Source organism: Myodes glareolus, chromosome 23, assembly GCF_982192425.1.
Source record: "Myodes glareolus chromosome 23, mMyoGla1.1, whole genome shotgun sequence".
Lineage (NCBI taxonomy): Eukaryota > Metazoa > Chordata > Mammalia > Rodentia > Cricetidae > Myodes > Myodes glareolus.
Window position 1 is genome coordinate 56,894,312 of NC_142048.1, and position 18,238 is coordinate 56,912,549.

The following is an 18,238-nucleotide window of genomic DNA, read 5'->3' on the forward strand; positions in this document are numbered from 1 at the left end:
TCAGCCTTTGCCCAGCGACCGGGGTATGGTGTGGGAGAATTGTCTGTATTCTGTCAATCATACTTTAATAAAACGCTGATTGGCCAGGCAGGCAGGTTAGGCAGGAAAGCCAGACAGGAAGTAGAGGTGAAGCAAAGAGACTGGGAGCATTCTGGGAAGCAGGAACCTCCCTCCGCAGTTCTGCCCAGACCACGGGAGAGGAAAGATGTAAGCTGCCCCACTGGAAAAGGTACTGAGCCATGTGCTAACGTAGATAAGGATAATGGGGTAACATAAGTTATAAGAGCTAATAAGTAGCCTGACCTAATGGACCAATCAGTTTATAATCTTATGGAGTCCTGTGTGTGATTTTCCTTGGGAGTTGCCGGCTGTGGGGTACTGGGTGGGACAGAACCCCAACAAGTCGGCCCACATGTTACAGGGGTAGGCACTTGTGCCTTGGGTTCTGGCACACTGCTTATACTTCCTCCACAAGTAGGATTTCTAGAATGTAAACCACCACAAAAAAGACCAAAAGTTTAATCTGCTTCAAACCAGACCAGTTCAAACTCCTAAGTGTCCAGAGTGCTCAACCAATTACAATACAAGTTTCCAGCCACTTTTGCCTGAAGTAATGGAAACCTTGAGATTTTAGCTTCTGACTTCCTATGGGTTTTCTCATCTGAACGATGGCATGGCTCCCTTAGTAAGACAGTACTGTCCATCTGGGTCCTACAATGACATAGCACCCTTTCAGACAGGTCATCACCATGTCCCATCAAGGTACCCTCACTTGAGGACTTGCGTTCCCCTTCCCCAAAGCCCAGCTCATGGCTGGGCTGGGACTGAGGTCTGTCTCGACCCCACATGTGGAGTGGGTGTCTGGCCCACATCTGTACCCACTGCCTGCAGGCTTGCTTTCTGGATGACCAAGGAGCAATGGTCAGATGCCGACAACCATAAAGCATTGAGGAACAAGACGGGAGTCACACCCAGGAAGACCTGCCACAAATGTTGTACCTGTTCTGGTACAAAATTCAGAACAATTAACTCTCCTGACCAATTCCTTCGGTCCGAGTTCCAGGGATGACCAGCATGTGTGTCTGAATGAGAATGGTCCACAGGCTCAAAGGTTTGAGTATGTGACCCTCAGCTGGTGAGACTGCTTTGGAAGGGTGAAGTGGTGTGTCTTGGTGGAGGAGGATGTGTGCTTTCCAAAGGTTCCAAAGACGGGCAGTTTCTAGGGAGCTCTCTGCCTCCTGCTTGCGGTTAGACACGAGCTCTTAGCTGATCCATTAGCACTTTGCTCTGTGAACTTCCTCGGTTCTGATGTTTCGCCAGCAAAAGAAATATACCTGACACACTGGTGAGCTCAGTTCCCACAGGAGAGAACTACGTTTCTGAAGCCCTTGACAGTGTCTTCCGACCCCCTGGACTGGAGAGGGGCACCTTCACCAGGTACCCTCCTGGTGAGGTGCCCAAAGAGTCAGGCAGGCTCTGACAGAACGGGACAGTCACGTCCTTCTGTCCTATGACAATTCTTATAGAGGCCCCACTGCCTTCTGTTCAAATCCACCCAGTGGCCCACGTGCTAACTACCAGTTATTATTCCAATGATGGATGGGGGGAGCGCTACCACTACAACTTCCTTTCCTAGAACTCTCTTCTTCCTTCTCTTCCTATCCACAAATGCTCCCAGCATCATTTCAAAAGGACATATTGTTTTCCTGCTTCAAACAAAACACATCAGGATTTTCGAACCTTAACAGTCAAGACATACACGCACGCAAACACAATATGTCCAAGAAGATAAAGTGACACGTTTTATGAGATAAGAAAAATAAGGAGTTTAATAATTCCAAGGGGATAGCACACACACTGCAGCAGTCAGCGCCGGAGCTGTCCGCAACACCGGTTTCCTGTAGTGTCTGGATGCCCTGGGCACCTCAGGGAAGTAGGGGGTTGGCATGAGGGGCACACGGGCGGGCGTGAGGACAGCTATGGAGAGACAGTGGAGCTTCAGAGGCTGCTGCATCGCAACAGGGTTCAGAACGGAAAGTGCTTCACATCTACAGGGTAGAAAATGGCTTCACCCCCGCATCCCTTAGAGACACGGAGGAGTAACAGTTGTGAATGGTGCCCTGGGTTGCTGGTACCAAGTCCCACCCGAAGAGACTCGAGGAGAGAGAAACGGGTGTTTACAACAGGGTCAGATTTTAAAAAGAACTGCTCTTGGATACAGATTCTCGCTCCCTGGAGAGCCTGGAAGACGCTGGATCTACAGAAAGAAAAAGTGTGCCCACGCGTACCTTCCAGCCACCCTGTCTGGGGTAGGGATGTTAGGGACACGAATACTCATGGAATATTCCAAGCGCATCATTAAGGCAGGTCTGTAAGAAATTGTCCTGGGGCATGGACGGCGACCTCAGTGGTGGTGAGGCCAGTGGCAGATATGGTCTTCACTTACTCTTGGCGGAGAAGCTGCACCGCAGCCCCGGACACCTGTCCCCAGCAGTGAGATGCAAGGAGTGTGGTTCCTGAGTTAAGACCTCCTGTGACAGCAACACTGTCTTCTGCATCAGCAGAGTGCTCGGGAAACGGGGCTTACCAAAAAGAACGAGAGTACCTCAGCTTCTCTCACCCAGCCTAGACGATAAAATGGTCTGAGTGAGGCTGGGTGGACCCTGACAGGTGCAAGCCACAGACACTGCGACCAGAGTGTGGAGGGAGAAGAGACACAAAGGGCCTCTCAGCGCCTGCTCAGAAACTGCCACACAGGAGGGGCGAGGGGCCAGGTCCACACGGGGATGGGAGTGGGGGAGCTGGGTCACATCCTTAGGGGGAGACTGTGCTGAGGCACCTGCAGCCACACTGCTACCCAACACCTTTCTACGGGAAAGTTCCACTGGCTTCCGAACAACCTCTTTGGAGGAAAGCAGCAGACAGCTAAGCTCCTGAGATCACTGTCACTATTGCCAAACCAGAGGCAAGCCCTGGTCACACAGAAAACAGGGCTTCTAGTCCAGACCACCTGCCTGCCAGGGCCTGCCTGGGCCTAAGGAGGCAGCAGAGTAGGGCATGGGCACAGCAGGGCACAGTCCTATGGGGCTTTCACTGTGCAGCTCAACTGCGGCTATGTATTGCTTTATTCTTGTTCAAGGGGGAAAGGGGGGGCTTTCAGTGGCCTGGACAATGTCGACTGCAGCCAAAGGCAAAGCAGAGCTTATGGCTGACGACAGCCTGCAGTCAACCCTGCCCGGCAGCACCGGCTGGAGAATATGGAATAAATAACACATCTATATACATGGTCTAGTTCTCTCGGGGGACGGCCACTTCTCCACACTTGTGACGCATGCCTGTGACTGAGAGCCCAGCTAGGACAGGGCAGTAGGAACAAGCATCACAGGCAGACACGTCACCTTCCTAGAACCCATGACTCCTTGGGCACAGACACATGCCTGAGACTGGAATACTGCAGTTAAAAAGAGACGGTGACACAAAAGTCACTGTGCCCAAGGAGGTGCTCCTGATGGTACCACGGAGCCTGCACCGCGTGGAACAAGCCAGTCACCCAGGTATCTATTGCTTCAGCTGGCTCCCAACACTTCGCGAACACAACTTCACATCCCTGTGGCCAGAAAGGCTGAGAAGGAAATCCTAGCAAAAGGGTTAGCCCGGTCACATCGCAGGTATGCGTTCAAAGATCAGTATTTACAACAAGTACACAGGTATGCTATTACAAATTCAACTGAGGTCCAAAAGCGCACGGACTCTGGTCAGTCACTGCATGAAGAAGTCGGCCCAGGCCTCAGTGTCTGTAACTCACATGTAGTTACATCAGCAAAAGCCTGATGAAGACCACCTGCCTTAGTCCTGAATGTCACTGTGCTTGGGCCAAAGACCCCAGCCTTGTCTGGGAACTGCTGGTCTTCGGCCTGTGAGAGTGAGGTCGGCCTAGAGATTGGTCTCGTCCCAAGCAGGGTCGTTCATGTTCTTTAGAACCTTCCTCACCAGCTTCTCCAGGTCCTTGCGGGCCCTCTGCTCCTCCTCTAAGGATTTCTTCATCTTCTTGTTATCCTGCAAGGTGAGCAGAGGACAGCAGGTTCACTGCCTCGGCACCCAAAGTACCCTAGGTAGCCAGGTTGGAAGGGACAAGCCAACAGAGCCGAGCCATGAATGTACACCGAGGTACGCTGGGCAGTCTCCCACTTACACTATCAACAAGACAACCTGATAAAAAGTGCCCGAAGGAGAGGCTGGACGCAGTGACAGGACGATCTCTACAGACCTCCTGCTAGCATGCTAAGTCCTTACCCAGTCAACTGCAAAGGGAAACAAGGGCACCTGAGGGACCAAGTCAGGAAGGGGTGGTGACACAGGCACTGTCACATGTGTCCAGCTACTGCACCCTCAGGACGGTCCTGTCCTGTCCTGTCCCTCTAAAATCCTGTGCTGCACCCCCCCCTTCAAACGTGCCCACCAGCTGTTCAGATACATCACACAACGGTTTAGCAGGAGTCAGATCCCCAGAACCTCCATACAGGAGGAAGAAGAGAACCCACTCCACACAGCTGCTCTCTGACCTCCACACATATGCCATGGCATGTGCCCCACCCCACATACACACAATAAATAATAAAATACAACTTGAAAGAAAAACAAAACAAAATGCCATAAGGTCACACACACAGCTGGCTAGGCACCACTGTCCTGCTGTCCCGGATTTTTGAAGCCAAGCAGCCAGAGGCAACCATCAGGGTACTGTGATGGACAGTACCAAGGATTACTGAAGCACACCCTGAGGTGGCTCACATCCAAAGAGCACCACAGTATCTCCTGGCCTGTCACTCTTGCATTTTTACATGACAGCTTAGAGAATTCTTCCAGCTTTTAGATTTGTTTTGCTTTCTGTGTATGGGTGTTTCCTCCTGAATGTATGTCTGTGCATTGTGTGTGTGCAATACCCAAAGGGGCCAGAAGAAGGCATCTATATCCTAGGACTGGAGTTAACAGAGAGCTGCCATGGGGATTCTGGAAACTGAACTTGGAGGCTCAGGAAGAACAAGTGCTCTTAACCCCAGCCATCTCGAGCCCTGCCTGCCATTCTGAAGTGAAGCTGGTGCCTCTGTCACTTCCTTTACCCTTCATTTAAAAATGGACTTCATTTTTAAAACAGTATTTTCCTTTTTCTCCCATTAAAATAAAACAAAACAAAAAAACCGACTAAAATCAAAAACTGGTTTGCATACCTGTCTTAACTCTTGGATTTCATCCTTCAGTGCGTACACCGTGTCCACAAGGCTCCTGGACAGGAAAGAGTAAGTACAGGAAAGTGGTATGTCAAGGATGCACAGGCTGGCAGGACCCCCAGGGCTACCCTGGGCAGCAGTGAGCCGAGCTCTGCCTACTGAGTCTTCTTAATTCCTAACCTCAGAGCAGCCCGCCCCGGGGACCTCAGGCTGACCTCTCGCCGAGGCCATCACCCAACAGTGAGAATGCAGCCAGCCTGCTGCAGAGCTCAGACCGCACCACCAGCAGGAGGAGGGGAGCAGGCCACACCGAAAGGAAAACATCTTACTTTTCCTCTATCACGGTCTGCCCGTTGCTTTTGATTTCTTCGACTATAATTTTTTCTTCTTCTGGAAGCAACACTTGGGGTGCAGATTCCTTACGTGAACCTGTCATTAAAAAGGAAAGTCCCATGTGAGTGCCGTGGCAGGACCAAGTCAGAGCATCTACTTTACTACAAACCACTTAGACACCCAAGGCCAGTGACTACACATTAAAATCTTTGACTGGTTTTCTCCAGCTGTCTGTTGGGTGTGGCCAACCAAATCATTACAGAGGAAAAAAAACAGCAACCGAAAAAAATGTAAAAATACTCTTTTGCAACTTATTAAACTCTTTTAACTACGGAAATCTCTAACAGCAAGTACACTAAAGGTCTGACCACACCACACTCAATACACAACCAAAATTTAAACCACGCTATCATTCCAGCACCACTAGAAAAGACCAGACCAGGAAAGAACGTGTAATTCTTGGCTTATAAATAAAAACTCTAGAAATTACAAAAAGTTTAAGGTCTGGAGAGGTAGCTCAGTGTTAAGGGCTAAAATTAACAACCCAAACATCAAGAAAAGACTGTGCATAAGCAGTAATGTTTATAAAACTGTAATACTGTAATACATAGTTTAGAAAAAGTGGCATTTAGTGTCTGGTCACCGTGAGAGTTCTATCAGGTCCTCTGGACATACACGGCTTTGAGTGCGAAGGAATGCACTACCCACAGCACCAGAGGCACATGGTCCTGGCACACACGCTGACCGGTGACCACCTCATGTGACAGGTACTGTGCAACAGACACTGGCCTTCAAAGGGTAGGTACCGGGAAGGAGGATTACACAACGTGGTTATGATCATTGGCTTTGGAGCAACAACACCAGATGCAACCGGAGGACGGATGGGTTCTGCTGTGCAACAGGTACACCTGCTCACGGCTGGGCTTGTCTCATCACGCTTCTGAGGAAAGCACGTGGCGTGAGGCAAGATGGTTGACTGTGGAAATGGGGTTAATTTGCTTTTGTGTTTCCGGGGTGCAAAGTTTGTGTGTCTTCCTGAAAGCACATCGGATTTCAAGGAGCACTCTTGTACACCTCTGTTGGCATGGAAACCCTAGAAGAGTGTTTGAGAGGCGGCACTGTGTTGTCCCTGGCGAGTCGGGCTAGCCATCCGCCAGGATGACAGGGAGCTCAGGGGTGGCAATGCAGCCAGCTCTATGTCACGCAACACAATTCTCCAGCACAGAAGCAGCCAGAGTATGGCGAAGCAGCCCAGCCTTGAGTCCCATGTGAGTAGTTGGAAGGCTGTCAACAGCCTAGTGTGTTCTGAGTACATTCACAGGCCACTGTGTAAAAGACTATCGGAGAGATGGCCATCCCACTCTTAGAGGGGTTCACTGACAGGCTCTGGTGAGCTACACCATCTATCTTTCCCTCAGTGCCCCAAGTCCTGGAGATGTAGCACTCTAAGGTGCAGTCCTAGAGAGAAACTTGTTTTTAAAAACACCAGCAGGCTGACGATGTCAGCCCCACCCCACCCACCCAGGGTCCAACTGACAGGCAGACGTCCCTTCTGGACGCCTCCTTGGTATAGCAGGAGCCCTCTCATGCTCCTTTCCTGTTAAGCACTGACAGAATCATGGACCACTTGGGGAAATATGAGAAGGTGCCAGGCATGTGTGCACCTGTGCCTACACCACAGGAAGGCAGATGACAAGGGTCTTCTAGAAGTGCATGCTCACTGTGCCAAGGAAAATGAAGACCCCAACAATTCAGGTGTTTGAGCCGCTAGACCCACGCTACTTGGTGAAGAGTGGCAGCCAGCAACTGTACTTGGGTTAGCTCCACAGGTTCCCCTCTGGTATCCAGCGGCCAAGTATACTTGCTGATAGCCGGTGACTGAGTTAACACCAAATTAAGAAGCCTTGGTGACTACTCTGTCACATTAAATTCAAGAGGCCTAAAAAGGACCAGCAGGTGAGAACTGAGGCTGTAGAACCAAGCCAAGCAGCAGTCAACACACCTGCCTTCAGTTCATTAGTCTTTTCTCACTGGACAATTTGTTTCTAACGTTAAAGCATCCAGACTGCGTAAGTGACACAAACATGTCTCCACAAAGCAAGGAGGAACCATGACACCCACACCAGATCACGGAAGGGCAGCCTTCTCTACAGAGCTGCTCTTCGAGGCACAAGGTCTGACAGGCAGCTGCTACCAACAAAGTCCTAAGTACAAGCCTCAAGTTCCATTACGTAACACCACAGTGGTTTTGAGGGACTAACATGTCACGGCTCCAGTTGTCAGCTGGAAGCACCTGACAGGCCTATGATGCACAACTGCTGTGCACAGGCGCCCGAGAATTCGCTCCAAGTCTAAGTCTGAGGCCGTGTTCCTGGGAGGAGGTACACAGGCAGGGAACAGTGGCTGGAGGCTCTGACTGCAAGTCACAGGCCTTCACCGGGGGCTGTTAATCTGTAGAACACACACCTGCCAGCTCATAACGTAGCCTTTCAACAAGGAATGACAGCACAGCCACATCTATACGTTAGTAATTATTCTAAGAATTTTAAGTTTCCTAAAATACATTACTTAACACATTATATCTGAAACATTCTTAGTACCATCACAGCACACTTTCTCTTGAATACCTAACTCAAAACATCCTGTAATCACAGAACCAGAGAACAGTCTAGCACTTTACTTAAAATCCCATCAGAGGAACGTCGAGCCATTGCACTGTGAAGGCTCTGCACAGCTGAGAGCTGTATTTTGTAAACTGAGGTCTTTGGGGAGATGGGAGTCAGGATCTGCCATTGCCATTCCCTGAAAGGAGGCTCACAGTGCACTTCTAGAACACTGTGGGTTTGGGGGAGGCTGGATTCACTCAGTCAGGCCACCCAAAGCGCCTCATCCAAGCAGCAGACTTTTGTGGGGTTTATGGCTAACAATGCGAGAAGTGCAGGGGGCCCTAGAGCCCCTACAAAAACTACCACTTTGCCCTTACTGTTAGGATTTCCATGTGCAAGTGGAGTAAACCACACAGAAAACGGAGAACAATTTACAGTCAGTCCCAGCCTCCAGAACAAACCTACAGGTGTGCCTTAGCAACCTCAAGTCCTCTGAGTGAGGATTTTACAAGGTCACTCTTTGAGGACACTGGCATGCTGGGGATGCCAGCAGGCTCTAGGCCCTATGGCAACACTTACTCACTCACAGATGTGACTCAAGGCTGGGAACATGCTCGCAGCAACAGAAAGAAACACAGGAGTCAAATACTAGCCGTCTCTGAATCCTGCTGTGCATTGCTGGAGACCACCATGCTATGGGTCTCGATTGAGAAACACAGATCTAACCAAGAAATCCAACTCAGAGTAGACTAGGATGCCATAGCCTAGGATGCCATAGTCAAGGATCACCCCAGGGCACTCCTTATGCTAGGGACTATGTGGAACTACACTTGTGTGACTCAGCAATAACCACGCCAGCCGTCTACCTCATGCCATGTGAGGTATGTTAAGTATGTGGGCATGCACATGTGTGTTTGCCTGCACTCAAAGCAATGACTAAGTCTGTCTGTCTCCAAAGAGCATCAGTCATCTGGCCAGTGCCTGACACACTGCGGCATGCTTTTACATCACTTACACCCAACTGTCACTCCCTGAGGATGAAACAAAGCATTATTCTTAGAGGTCTCTTCAGTGGCATTCAAATCACATGGGCTGCACTCTACAGGTCTGAGATTTGGATTATCTTTTTCCATGCAAGGAAAAGAAGGGCTGTCGCCAGGAATGACTTTCTCTTCTGAACTAGGCATGCACTTCACAAAATGAAGGACTTCAAAGCTGAGCTGCTTTTCACTTGTGAGAAGGGCGTGCTGCTTCTGAGGGCAAGCTTTGCCAGAACAGGGCACAGGAAGAAAACATCTGGGCCTGGAGGCGCACCCCTTGGCTCCTCCCTTCTTGGGGGGAAGAAGCGGGCGGAGCTGTGTGAAATCCATGCCAGCCGGGGCTGCACAGAGAGACCCTATCTTGTGCTATTGAGAACACATCCCACCTAAGAAAGCTCCAGTCCTCTACCACAGCAGACAGGCGTGCCTATGGAAGATGCCAGCTTGGGAGAATGGCCATGACACACTCAGCTTCAAACTAGGCTATTCCCCTCCCCCACGTAACAAATATAAAAGCCAAAGGCTAGCAAATGCAAAATTTATTTCAACTGTACAGAACAGATGTCTTTTTTTAATATAAAACAGACACTTCATTGCCATAAGCAACCACAGACAATAAGCATACTGTACAATACAATGTAACATTCAGATATACATCCAAGTGAGTTTTCAAATGGGAGTCTTGTACTAAAATGGCTTTTCCCATTCACAGGTAAAGAGCACAATATACGGACTTCCCCAGGATCTTATACCACTATATACACATTATTGTGTTTCGGCAATGTTAGGCCAAACACAGAATTAATGTAGTTTAGTAAAGACTTGTGGTGAGGATCAGTGAGACAGGAACACTGCTGGGCCACCTGCAAAAGGCCCGGGATGGCTTGGACCTACCTTCTCGCTCAGTCTGCATTCTTCCGTGAGCACACTCACGTACACGGCTTTACAGAGCTGCAGAAACGTTAAATACTATCAGCATGACTACAGTCCCACAAACGTAGAAACGATGGCCCCTCCAACGCTGTGTCCCCTCTGCCACATGAGGACCATCTCCTGTGCCTGCGGCACTAACAAACTTCTAACCAGGTCACAAAACCAGGGTCAGACATTCAAAAACAAATGCAAAAAATAGTTTAGGCTGTTGTTCCACAGCATTGGCCTAGCAAAAAAAACAAACCAAAAAAACAAAAAAAAAAAACAAAAAAAAAAACCACACACACACAAAAAAAAACCCAACCCTGCCCAAATGGCTGACTGGTAAGAAAAGATCGAGGGCAAACCATCAGAACTTTGCTCATCAATACCGACAGTGACAGCCAGTGTCACTTCCCTTGGTGATAAGAGAAGACCTCAAGTCCAGCTGTGCCTCCCTGCTGTATCACTCAGCTTATGATAGGCAAACCATGCTAAGGTAAGGCAGGGGCAAGCAGCCTGAGGCAGATCGGCAAAGACAGCCACAGAGTGGGATATGACTGCAGAGTTGTTTCTGTCACTGTGTGAAATCAAATAAATACTGACGTTTCATATTCTGTTTTTTAAAAATCCCATTTGCTATCTGGATCTATACAAACCTCCTTTCTACTGGAAATTAACACTGGGTGTAAGTTTTAAAAAGCTCACTCCTGGACTTTCTTATAAAAGTCCGAACTCTGGTGGAGCATCAGCAGGCTGTGGCCACAGAACAGACTTGGTGTGGGTAGCTGTGCTGCCCCAGCAGCTCCAGGCTGCCCTCCTGCCATGCACATGCTCCTCCATTAGCAGCAGCAGGACCCAGCTCCCGGGAAAGGGAGCAAAGGGGACACAATACTATATACACGGGCTTGGCAAGGAGGGCTAGGGATCAGAGGTCATGACCACTAGAGCTCCATCCCCTGAAGGACAGAAAGAACATCATTCTCCATGAAGACGGGGCGCTGTCTCTGAAGCAGATGTCAAGGAGCACTGAGAAGACAGTGCTGCCCCTTAAGCAATGGCCAGGTGTGGTCTGCTGCTACAACTGAATGCAATGTCACATTCAGTCTTTCTCAGTGCCAGTGAAAACTCCTTACAACAAACCCCAGGGGGCTAAGAGTGCCTCCCAGGCCAGCATGTGGGGACCTACTCGGTCTTCGAGACTGCATTGTAATGAAGTACCAAGGTGATCTATGGGGCTGCTAGAAACGGAGTTTCACTGCAGCTGGTGTTCAAAGTAACAAGGTGCTCATGGCTCTCACAGACAACGCAAGTATGGATGTGGTGCAGTCAGGCTGTGGCCAAGCCAAACACTCAACCAAGCACCCTCTGAATGCAGCTGAGCTGCACCGGATGAGACCACAGCTTCTGCCTCCGAGTGCAGACTGGACAGTGTCTCATACTAGCAAGCACCGCAGCTGAGGGAATGGTGGTGTGTGACGGTTAAGCGGATGTCTCAGCCGTGATGGTGAACTCACCTTTACAAGGAGAGCTCTGATCTCACAGCCATGCACACAGGAAAGGCACAGAGCAGTGGGTGGAGACAGATCTCAGACTCTGTTCTCAACACCCAATGGCACTAGCCCTGGTGTGCATCTGCCAGCACAGAGTCCATGCAGCGTCTGCACCATCACCAAAGCAGCTATCTACGGACTCGGTGCTTTGGTTATAGACACTCCTCTCAATCTCTCCACAGCTACTTGGTCAATTGCATTATACAAAAAAAAAATAATAATAATTAGACCCCTATGTGTAAGGCTAGAGTCTCCTCCGTTGTGGCACTTGGACGCAAACCTATGAGGTTGCATAAACTAGAAAAGTGTCCATACGGCTGTATCCAAAAGGAAGCGAAACAGTTGTTACACGAAGAATTAAAAAAACAAAACTTCTGGGACTTGTATAAAACACTCCCTAATGGGCAAAGGCCCTCAGGTACAGACTCATTGGACCCACCACCTCCCTCCAACAGGCAGCAGTTTGAATGTGTTCTCAGATTGGCAATTGAGCCTCCACTAGGTACAATGGGAAATACCAAGACACTCTCCAGAGTTGTTAAAATATCACATAAGAGAGACAAGGAACAGCAAGAAACGTCTAAGAAAAGCAGGCTGCGGTACAAGCATTGTTAAGAAAGGCTCAGTGCGTTAGTTCTGGTGAGAGATATATGAGCAGCAGCTCTTACGGGATGCAGAACCCATTCTGTAACTATGGGCTGTCCATATACTGTCATACTCAGAGTCTTCCGAGAGGTCTGAGGGCTCCAAACGAGAAAGGCTACTGCGACGACCCAAGGAGTCTAGACTTGATTGGTCGTCATCAGCCAAGACGTGATTATGCATCAGGTCAGTGCCTTGCCATGCTAAGACGGATGAAGTGACAGGTGCGACAGGCAGAGGGGATGAGGAGGGACGGACAGGAAGAGCCACAACCAAACATGGAACAAAAGCAAAAGGTGATGGGAAGAGAAGGGAAAGAGAAAATATTGTTAAAAAATGGCAACATGTTCGTTTCTCCTTATTAACTGCTGGGCTTTTACAATGAACTTAAGTACAACCCTCAGAACAAACCCAACCACTCACTTCAGTAAGCCCCCATCATAGTCCTTCTTCAAAGGCTTCATTTAAAGATACCTATATATCTCGGCTAAAAACTACAGTACATTCATGTCCGAAACATGATTCTGTAACAATTGTCAATTAACCAATTCTATCAACAGTCTTATTTAGGACATAATTTATAAAAAAAAAGATACTAATTGTGTGGTTAACTAAGCATTATTTCCTATTCTGAAAATGTTACACTAAATACAAATTACTTTCATCAGATTTTTGAGCCATTTCTTTTGTTATGTCTTTGCTGAGACAACATACACTGGTAGCAGGAGCCTAAACTTACCGTGTCAGCCTACAACCTGCCCCAGCACTGAAGTCTGAGCGCAGAGAAGGGACAGAGTAAGTCCCTGTCACCTACCCTGATGTGGTTCTTTACCATCAGGAAGATGAACACAAACTGGCAATGCCACCATATGGAAAGGGAGGTGACAAGAGGCAGTAGCAAGAGAACGGGGCAGAACTCCATGCATGGTTAGCAATGTGAGCATGAGCTAGTCAGCAGCTAGGGCATGCAAGGCTATATGGGGCTCCTGCAGGGAGAATGCACAGGTAAGCCTCAGCAGCCAAACCAGGCTGTGGTTCCAAGTCTGTGAAGGCCATTTCCATTCCTTCTGTGAGACGGGAAACAATGCCAACTGTGTTTTGTTTGCAACATCCTCTTGGCATCCAAACGTGCTGAACAGAATGGAGCTTTAGGTAACAATATATTAATTAGCCTTCTTGACATGTTTTGCTAGGCACTTAATGTGGAAGTGTGTTCACTATGAACCCATTTCCAATGTTCTCATCAACCATGTCACCTGTCCAGCACAAACGCTGCACGTATCCTGTGTCTTAGATGCCAGGTGGTAGCCATGTATGATGGTAAATTTTGAGGCTCCAGGATGCAAGCTGGGACATAGCACATCAAAGAAAGCAAAACTCAGCACAGTGAGCACTGCTTTTCTTACATGGAAAGAAAAGTACAGAGCGCTGGCCAGGCAGGAAAGAAAGGCTCTGCACAAACTACAGGCTGCCCTACTCAGGTAGCCGAGGCAGGAACCACAGCTCATCTCAGGGCACTGCCTTTTGCCCAGAGGGAATATGGCCTGTGTCACATTCCGGAGTTCACAGACCTGCCTTGTACATCTGAGCTTGGGATATGTAAGTTCATATAAGCTTGGGAATTTCCATTTCAGTTTAAGCATTTGAAAGTGAGGTGACTAATGTAAAACCTCAAATCCTAAATCTATGAAACTGCTGGCTTTGTTTTTAGCCTATCACAATACAATCACTGCAAATTATGAAGATGTAACACTTTAATCAACAAAATTCTATTAGTGAATTACCATTCAACCATCCCAATACACAGCCCACGGCTTGCTAGGGTACCCAAGCCTCCCGTGGCTCTCCTTGACTCATCTGCAGCGGACAGTGCAGTGCTGCACTTGGAATGCCCAGCCTGCCACACTGCTGGCATAACAGCGGGCTACTCAACAAAAACTCAAGTGGCTGAAAAGTCCCTTCACCACCTTCTGTCTTTTTAAGGCTGGCAAGACATGAATCTGAGCCACCCTGCAGGTGTTTTCAGAAGAGTTGGAAAGGGGTCTCTCTAAAACCTGACGTGGAGAAGGGGCAAGACAGGAGATCCACAGCAACTGGTTTCTATGCCAAGCAGTCAGTTCCAAGATGAAGAGAAAAGGTGACTGCTAGGCTTCACCGCCCTCAAAGGGCAGTGGCCTCTGAGTCTGCAGTGCCCCTGGATGCTGCCACACTGCAGACTCCAACTGTGGGGAGTTTAGAGAAACCACCTGGAATCTGCCAAAGAAATTAAAAACAGCTGGGCGGTGATGGTGCACGCCTTTAATCCCAGCACCCTGTAGGCAAAAGCAAGTGCATCACTGCAAGTTCGAGGCCAGCCTGGCTTACAAGCGCTAGTTCCAGGACAGGCACCAAAGCTACATGGAAAAACCCTGGCTCGAAAAACACCAAAAAAAGAATAAAAAATATGAACAAAATAAAAATTTAAAAGATAATAGAAATGTGGTTCTGAATTTGAATTTTAGATTATTTTTAAAAGCTTTAAAAAAAAAAAAAGCCCAGCAACATCATCAAAGAGTAAAAAAATTGCCAGGCGGGCAGTGGTGGCACATGCCTTCAATCTCAGTACTTGGGAGGCAGAGACAGGCTGATCTCTCAGAGTTCAAAGCCAGCCTGGTCTACAGAGCAAGTTCCAAGACAGGCTACAAATGCTACAGAGAAACCCTGTCTCGAAAAGCAAAACAAAACAAAACAAAAAAAGAAAAGAAACAAAGGACCTTCACTTCTTCTGCATGCAGCTCTTTAATTAAAGCTTCACAAAGGACGGAGGCCCACAGTGGATGCCACCTAAACACAGCACTGGGTACACTGGTGTGCCACTTGCTAAGCTCCTGAAACCTCACTCCAAAGACAGCAGCCGTCTGCAGACTGTGCCCGCCAGGGTGAAGAGTGACACTCACTGGAGTTCAGGGTCTGCCGCGTCTTGGCGCTTGTGCAGTAGGCTTCGATGACCTTCAGGATCTGCGCATCTTCTTCCAGAGCAGCAGTGCCTGTTCAGAGACAGTGAGCCGTCACCACTCCACACCAAAAGCTATGCTGGGCAGGGCAGACTCCAGCCCTCTGTCTCACTGGCTACTCTTTAAGTAGTTATAAATAGGTGTAACACAGAGCTTTGAAGGTCTGGAAACTAGCCCACTGCAAAGGGGCATCACAGCTCTGCAGAGCTCCAAACCCCTCAGAACAGCAGTCCCCACCCATACTCTGGAAACAGCACGAGACTGGACAGTAAAAAGACATCAAGTCTCGTGAAGACAGGAAGTGAGACTCAGAGCCAAGCACCCCAAGTTTCATAGACTGGGCCTTGATACAGTGTGGGCGGAAGGAAAGCTGTCAGAAATGAAGACAAGAAACTTCTAGAAAGGCACCAGCTCAGAGGCCTTCAAAGGGACAATCCTTCTGACCCAGGAATTCCCAGCCAGACACTAACATGGGAGGAAAGTCACTATGCTGAGCAGAGGTGCCTCAGAGAGCCCTGCCTTCACTGTGCCCTGGAGCCAGCTTCCTCTCCAGGCAGAGGTCAGAAGAACAGGGAGGGAGGCAGTGGGAGCAGCCACAGCTGCACCACCACTGTGCTCACGGGAGAAAGCCATTTGTTCTCTCTGGGCTTTTCTCTTCTCTGGCTCTGTCCTGAGGTCCTTAGTTACATTTTCTTTTGTTTGTTTTTAAGTTCATCTACTCTACACAGGAGGCTGCAACAAAAGCTTCGTTCCCTCTGTCTGGGCAGCAGAAGCCACCTTCAGTCAGGCATGCTGTCTGGCTGCTGTGACTATTGCTCTGTTCACACCTGAGCGAGCACATGTACACAGGACAAAGGCAGAGAGAGAGAGTCCCTAAAGTCAGGAGCACAGGGCAGGCTCACTCTATGTCCTCAGCCATCCAGTCGCTCCCCTCACAGCAGCCATATTCTGCTGCCATTCAGTGTGGAATTTCACAGGCTGTGTAATCTCCTGGTCCTCCACGCTAACACGGCATATCCAATTACAGAAGCTTTAGAGTACTGAAGTTTGCTGGGCACCAATCAGGCCCAGGGTGCTGAGCGGGGATCATTAACATAACATTTCTTCAACCCTTGTTTGGCATGTCATCCCTAACCTGTTGGCACTTCTGGGTAAGGACACAGGAACTAGACTGCCTCTCCTCTGAGCTCTGAGCACAGACAACTTTCAGTTAGCTAGCCCAGACCTTTCTCGCCATCAAGCCTACTATCCACTGTATCCTGCCTCCTGGCTGTGTCTCCTAACCCAAGTCCATCCTGCCAACTGCACTCGTACCTGTGCACCAGTCAGACAGCTGAGGCCCCCTCAGCCTCCCCACAAGGGGTGTTGCACCTACAAGGTGGGCACTGCTGCTACCTGTGTCAACTCTGAGCAAGATACAGGATGCAGCATCCTCAGCCCCCATCAACAGACATCAATAACACAGGCATCTAGATGCAGATGCTGCACAGCATCCTCGGCCTCCATTAACAGACACCAACAACACAGGCATCTGACTGTGACAAGTAAAATGTTGTTTAGGCATCGACCCATGTCCCCTGGGGCAAACCTACCCACCTGAGGACCAGTGCTGTGAACATGGACTTCACAGTTTGTCTCACAGCTGGATACTAAGCAGCATTAAACATGTGCTAGTGACTCAAGATCTGACCAACATTCGTGTCCCAGCACCCCGTGATGCCAATCATACAAAAGATACATGGTAAATACTTGTTCAGTAAGGGTCACCAGGCAGACCTGAGCCCAGACATGCCACGGATGAGTGAAAGGGAGAGTGGATCTGACCTGGTGGAGCAAAGGTCACAGGAATCCAGATGTGGACTGGTACTTTATGAGTCAGGGGTGGGGCTGAAGACCAGGAGATGCAGGAGCAGAACTAAGGTGGGAACAGAAGTCTTACAAAGGACAGGAGGTTGGTGAGGCCTGTTTTCCCCTGCACCAGCACTCTGTGACGGTAACTTCTCCCACCATGTGGCACTAAGGCCCATGAGGTAGCCATGCTCACACAAGTGGGCACTTACTCTTGCGCACAGCGAACTCCTCATCTGAAGGCTTTCGCTCAGGCTTCCGCTTCGGCAGCAGCTTCTTCATGGTCTTGGGGCTCTTACTAAGATCCTAGGGAACCATCGACAACACACGCTGACAGATTCTGTGTGCAACCAGCTGGCCACCAACAAGCACCTCCACCCCCACCCCAGCTCTTTCACTGGTCTCTGCCAGAGCCAACACGAACCCAAACCAAGTGTCCCCATCCATCCCTCTGTAACACTCCTGAGCTCTGATGAAAACCCCACCAGCAGGACCAGACCCCACGAACCCCACAAGAGTAAGAGTAAGAGAAAGGACAGGTGGCCCACACGCATACTCCCCATAGCCAGGGCAGGGCTGTCCATTCTGGGGCATAAGAGGAAAATAAGGTTACTTAAAAAGAATGGAAAGTAAAGACATTTTTGAGAAAATACACAAAATTCCAAAAATAAAAGCAAAGGAGGTAGGCAGGAAGCCAATGGCTAAGCACAGACCAGCGGGGACAGCACTTGCTAGCTGCTCTGTGCAAGCCTGTGTCCCCAGCTCTGAGCAAGTAGAGACGGTGTCCAGCAACCACCTTAGCACCTTTCCTGTAAGGTACAAATGGAGTGTGCACACAGCATGCTAGGAGGGCTCATCCAGGAGCACACTGGGCATACACATCTGTCCCTGCTGCTGCCATTACACAGTGGCGAAGCACTTCCAGGGCACAGCAGGCTCTTAGAGATATTTCTCCAGCTTTTCTGTGCTGCTGCTGCTGCTGCTGCTTTGAGATGATCTATGTAACCTTAGCTGGCCTGGAACTCACTGTATAAATCAGGCTGGCTTCCAACTCACAGACCCTCCTGTCTGCATCTGGGGTGC

At 49.2% G+C, this 18,238-nt stretch overlaps 1 protein-coding gene across 5 annotated transcripts in view; it reads right to left on the minus strand.

The window, feature by feature from the left end:
• Positions 1–1,801: 1,801 nt before the first annotated feature.
• The window catches only part of Arhgef7 (Rho guanine nucleotide exchange factor 7), a 106,261-nt gene continuing 89,824 nt past the window's right edge, over positions 1,802–18,238 (minus strand). For 4 of the 5 annotated variants that reach the window (XM_085680633.2, XM_087900973.1, XM_087900971.1 and 1 more), the window contains 6 exons: positions 17,368–17,461; positions 15,251–15,340; positions 12,341–12,517; positions 5,558–5,657; positions 5,229–5,283; positions 1,802–4,056 (listed from right to left, as the gene is read on the minus strand). In XM_085680633.2, coding sequence (XP_085536759.2) covers positions 3,934–4,056; positions 5,229–5,283; positions 5,558–5,657; positions 12,341–12,517; positions 15,251–15,340; positions 17,368–17,461 — 639 coding nt within the window. In that variant the 3' untranslated portion in view covers positions 1,802–3,933. The remainder of the gene's footprint in view (positions 4,057–5,228; positions 5,284–5,557; positions 5,658–12,340; positions 12,518–15,250; positions 15,341–17,367; positions 17,462–18,238) is intronic. The other variant, XM_087900972.1, reaches the window with a different exon arrangement.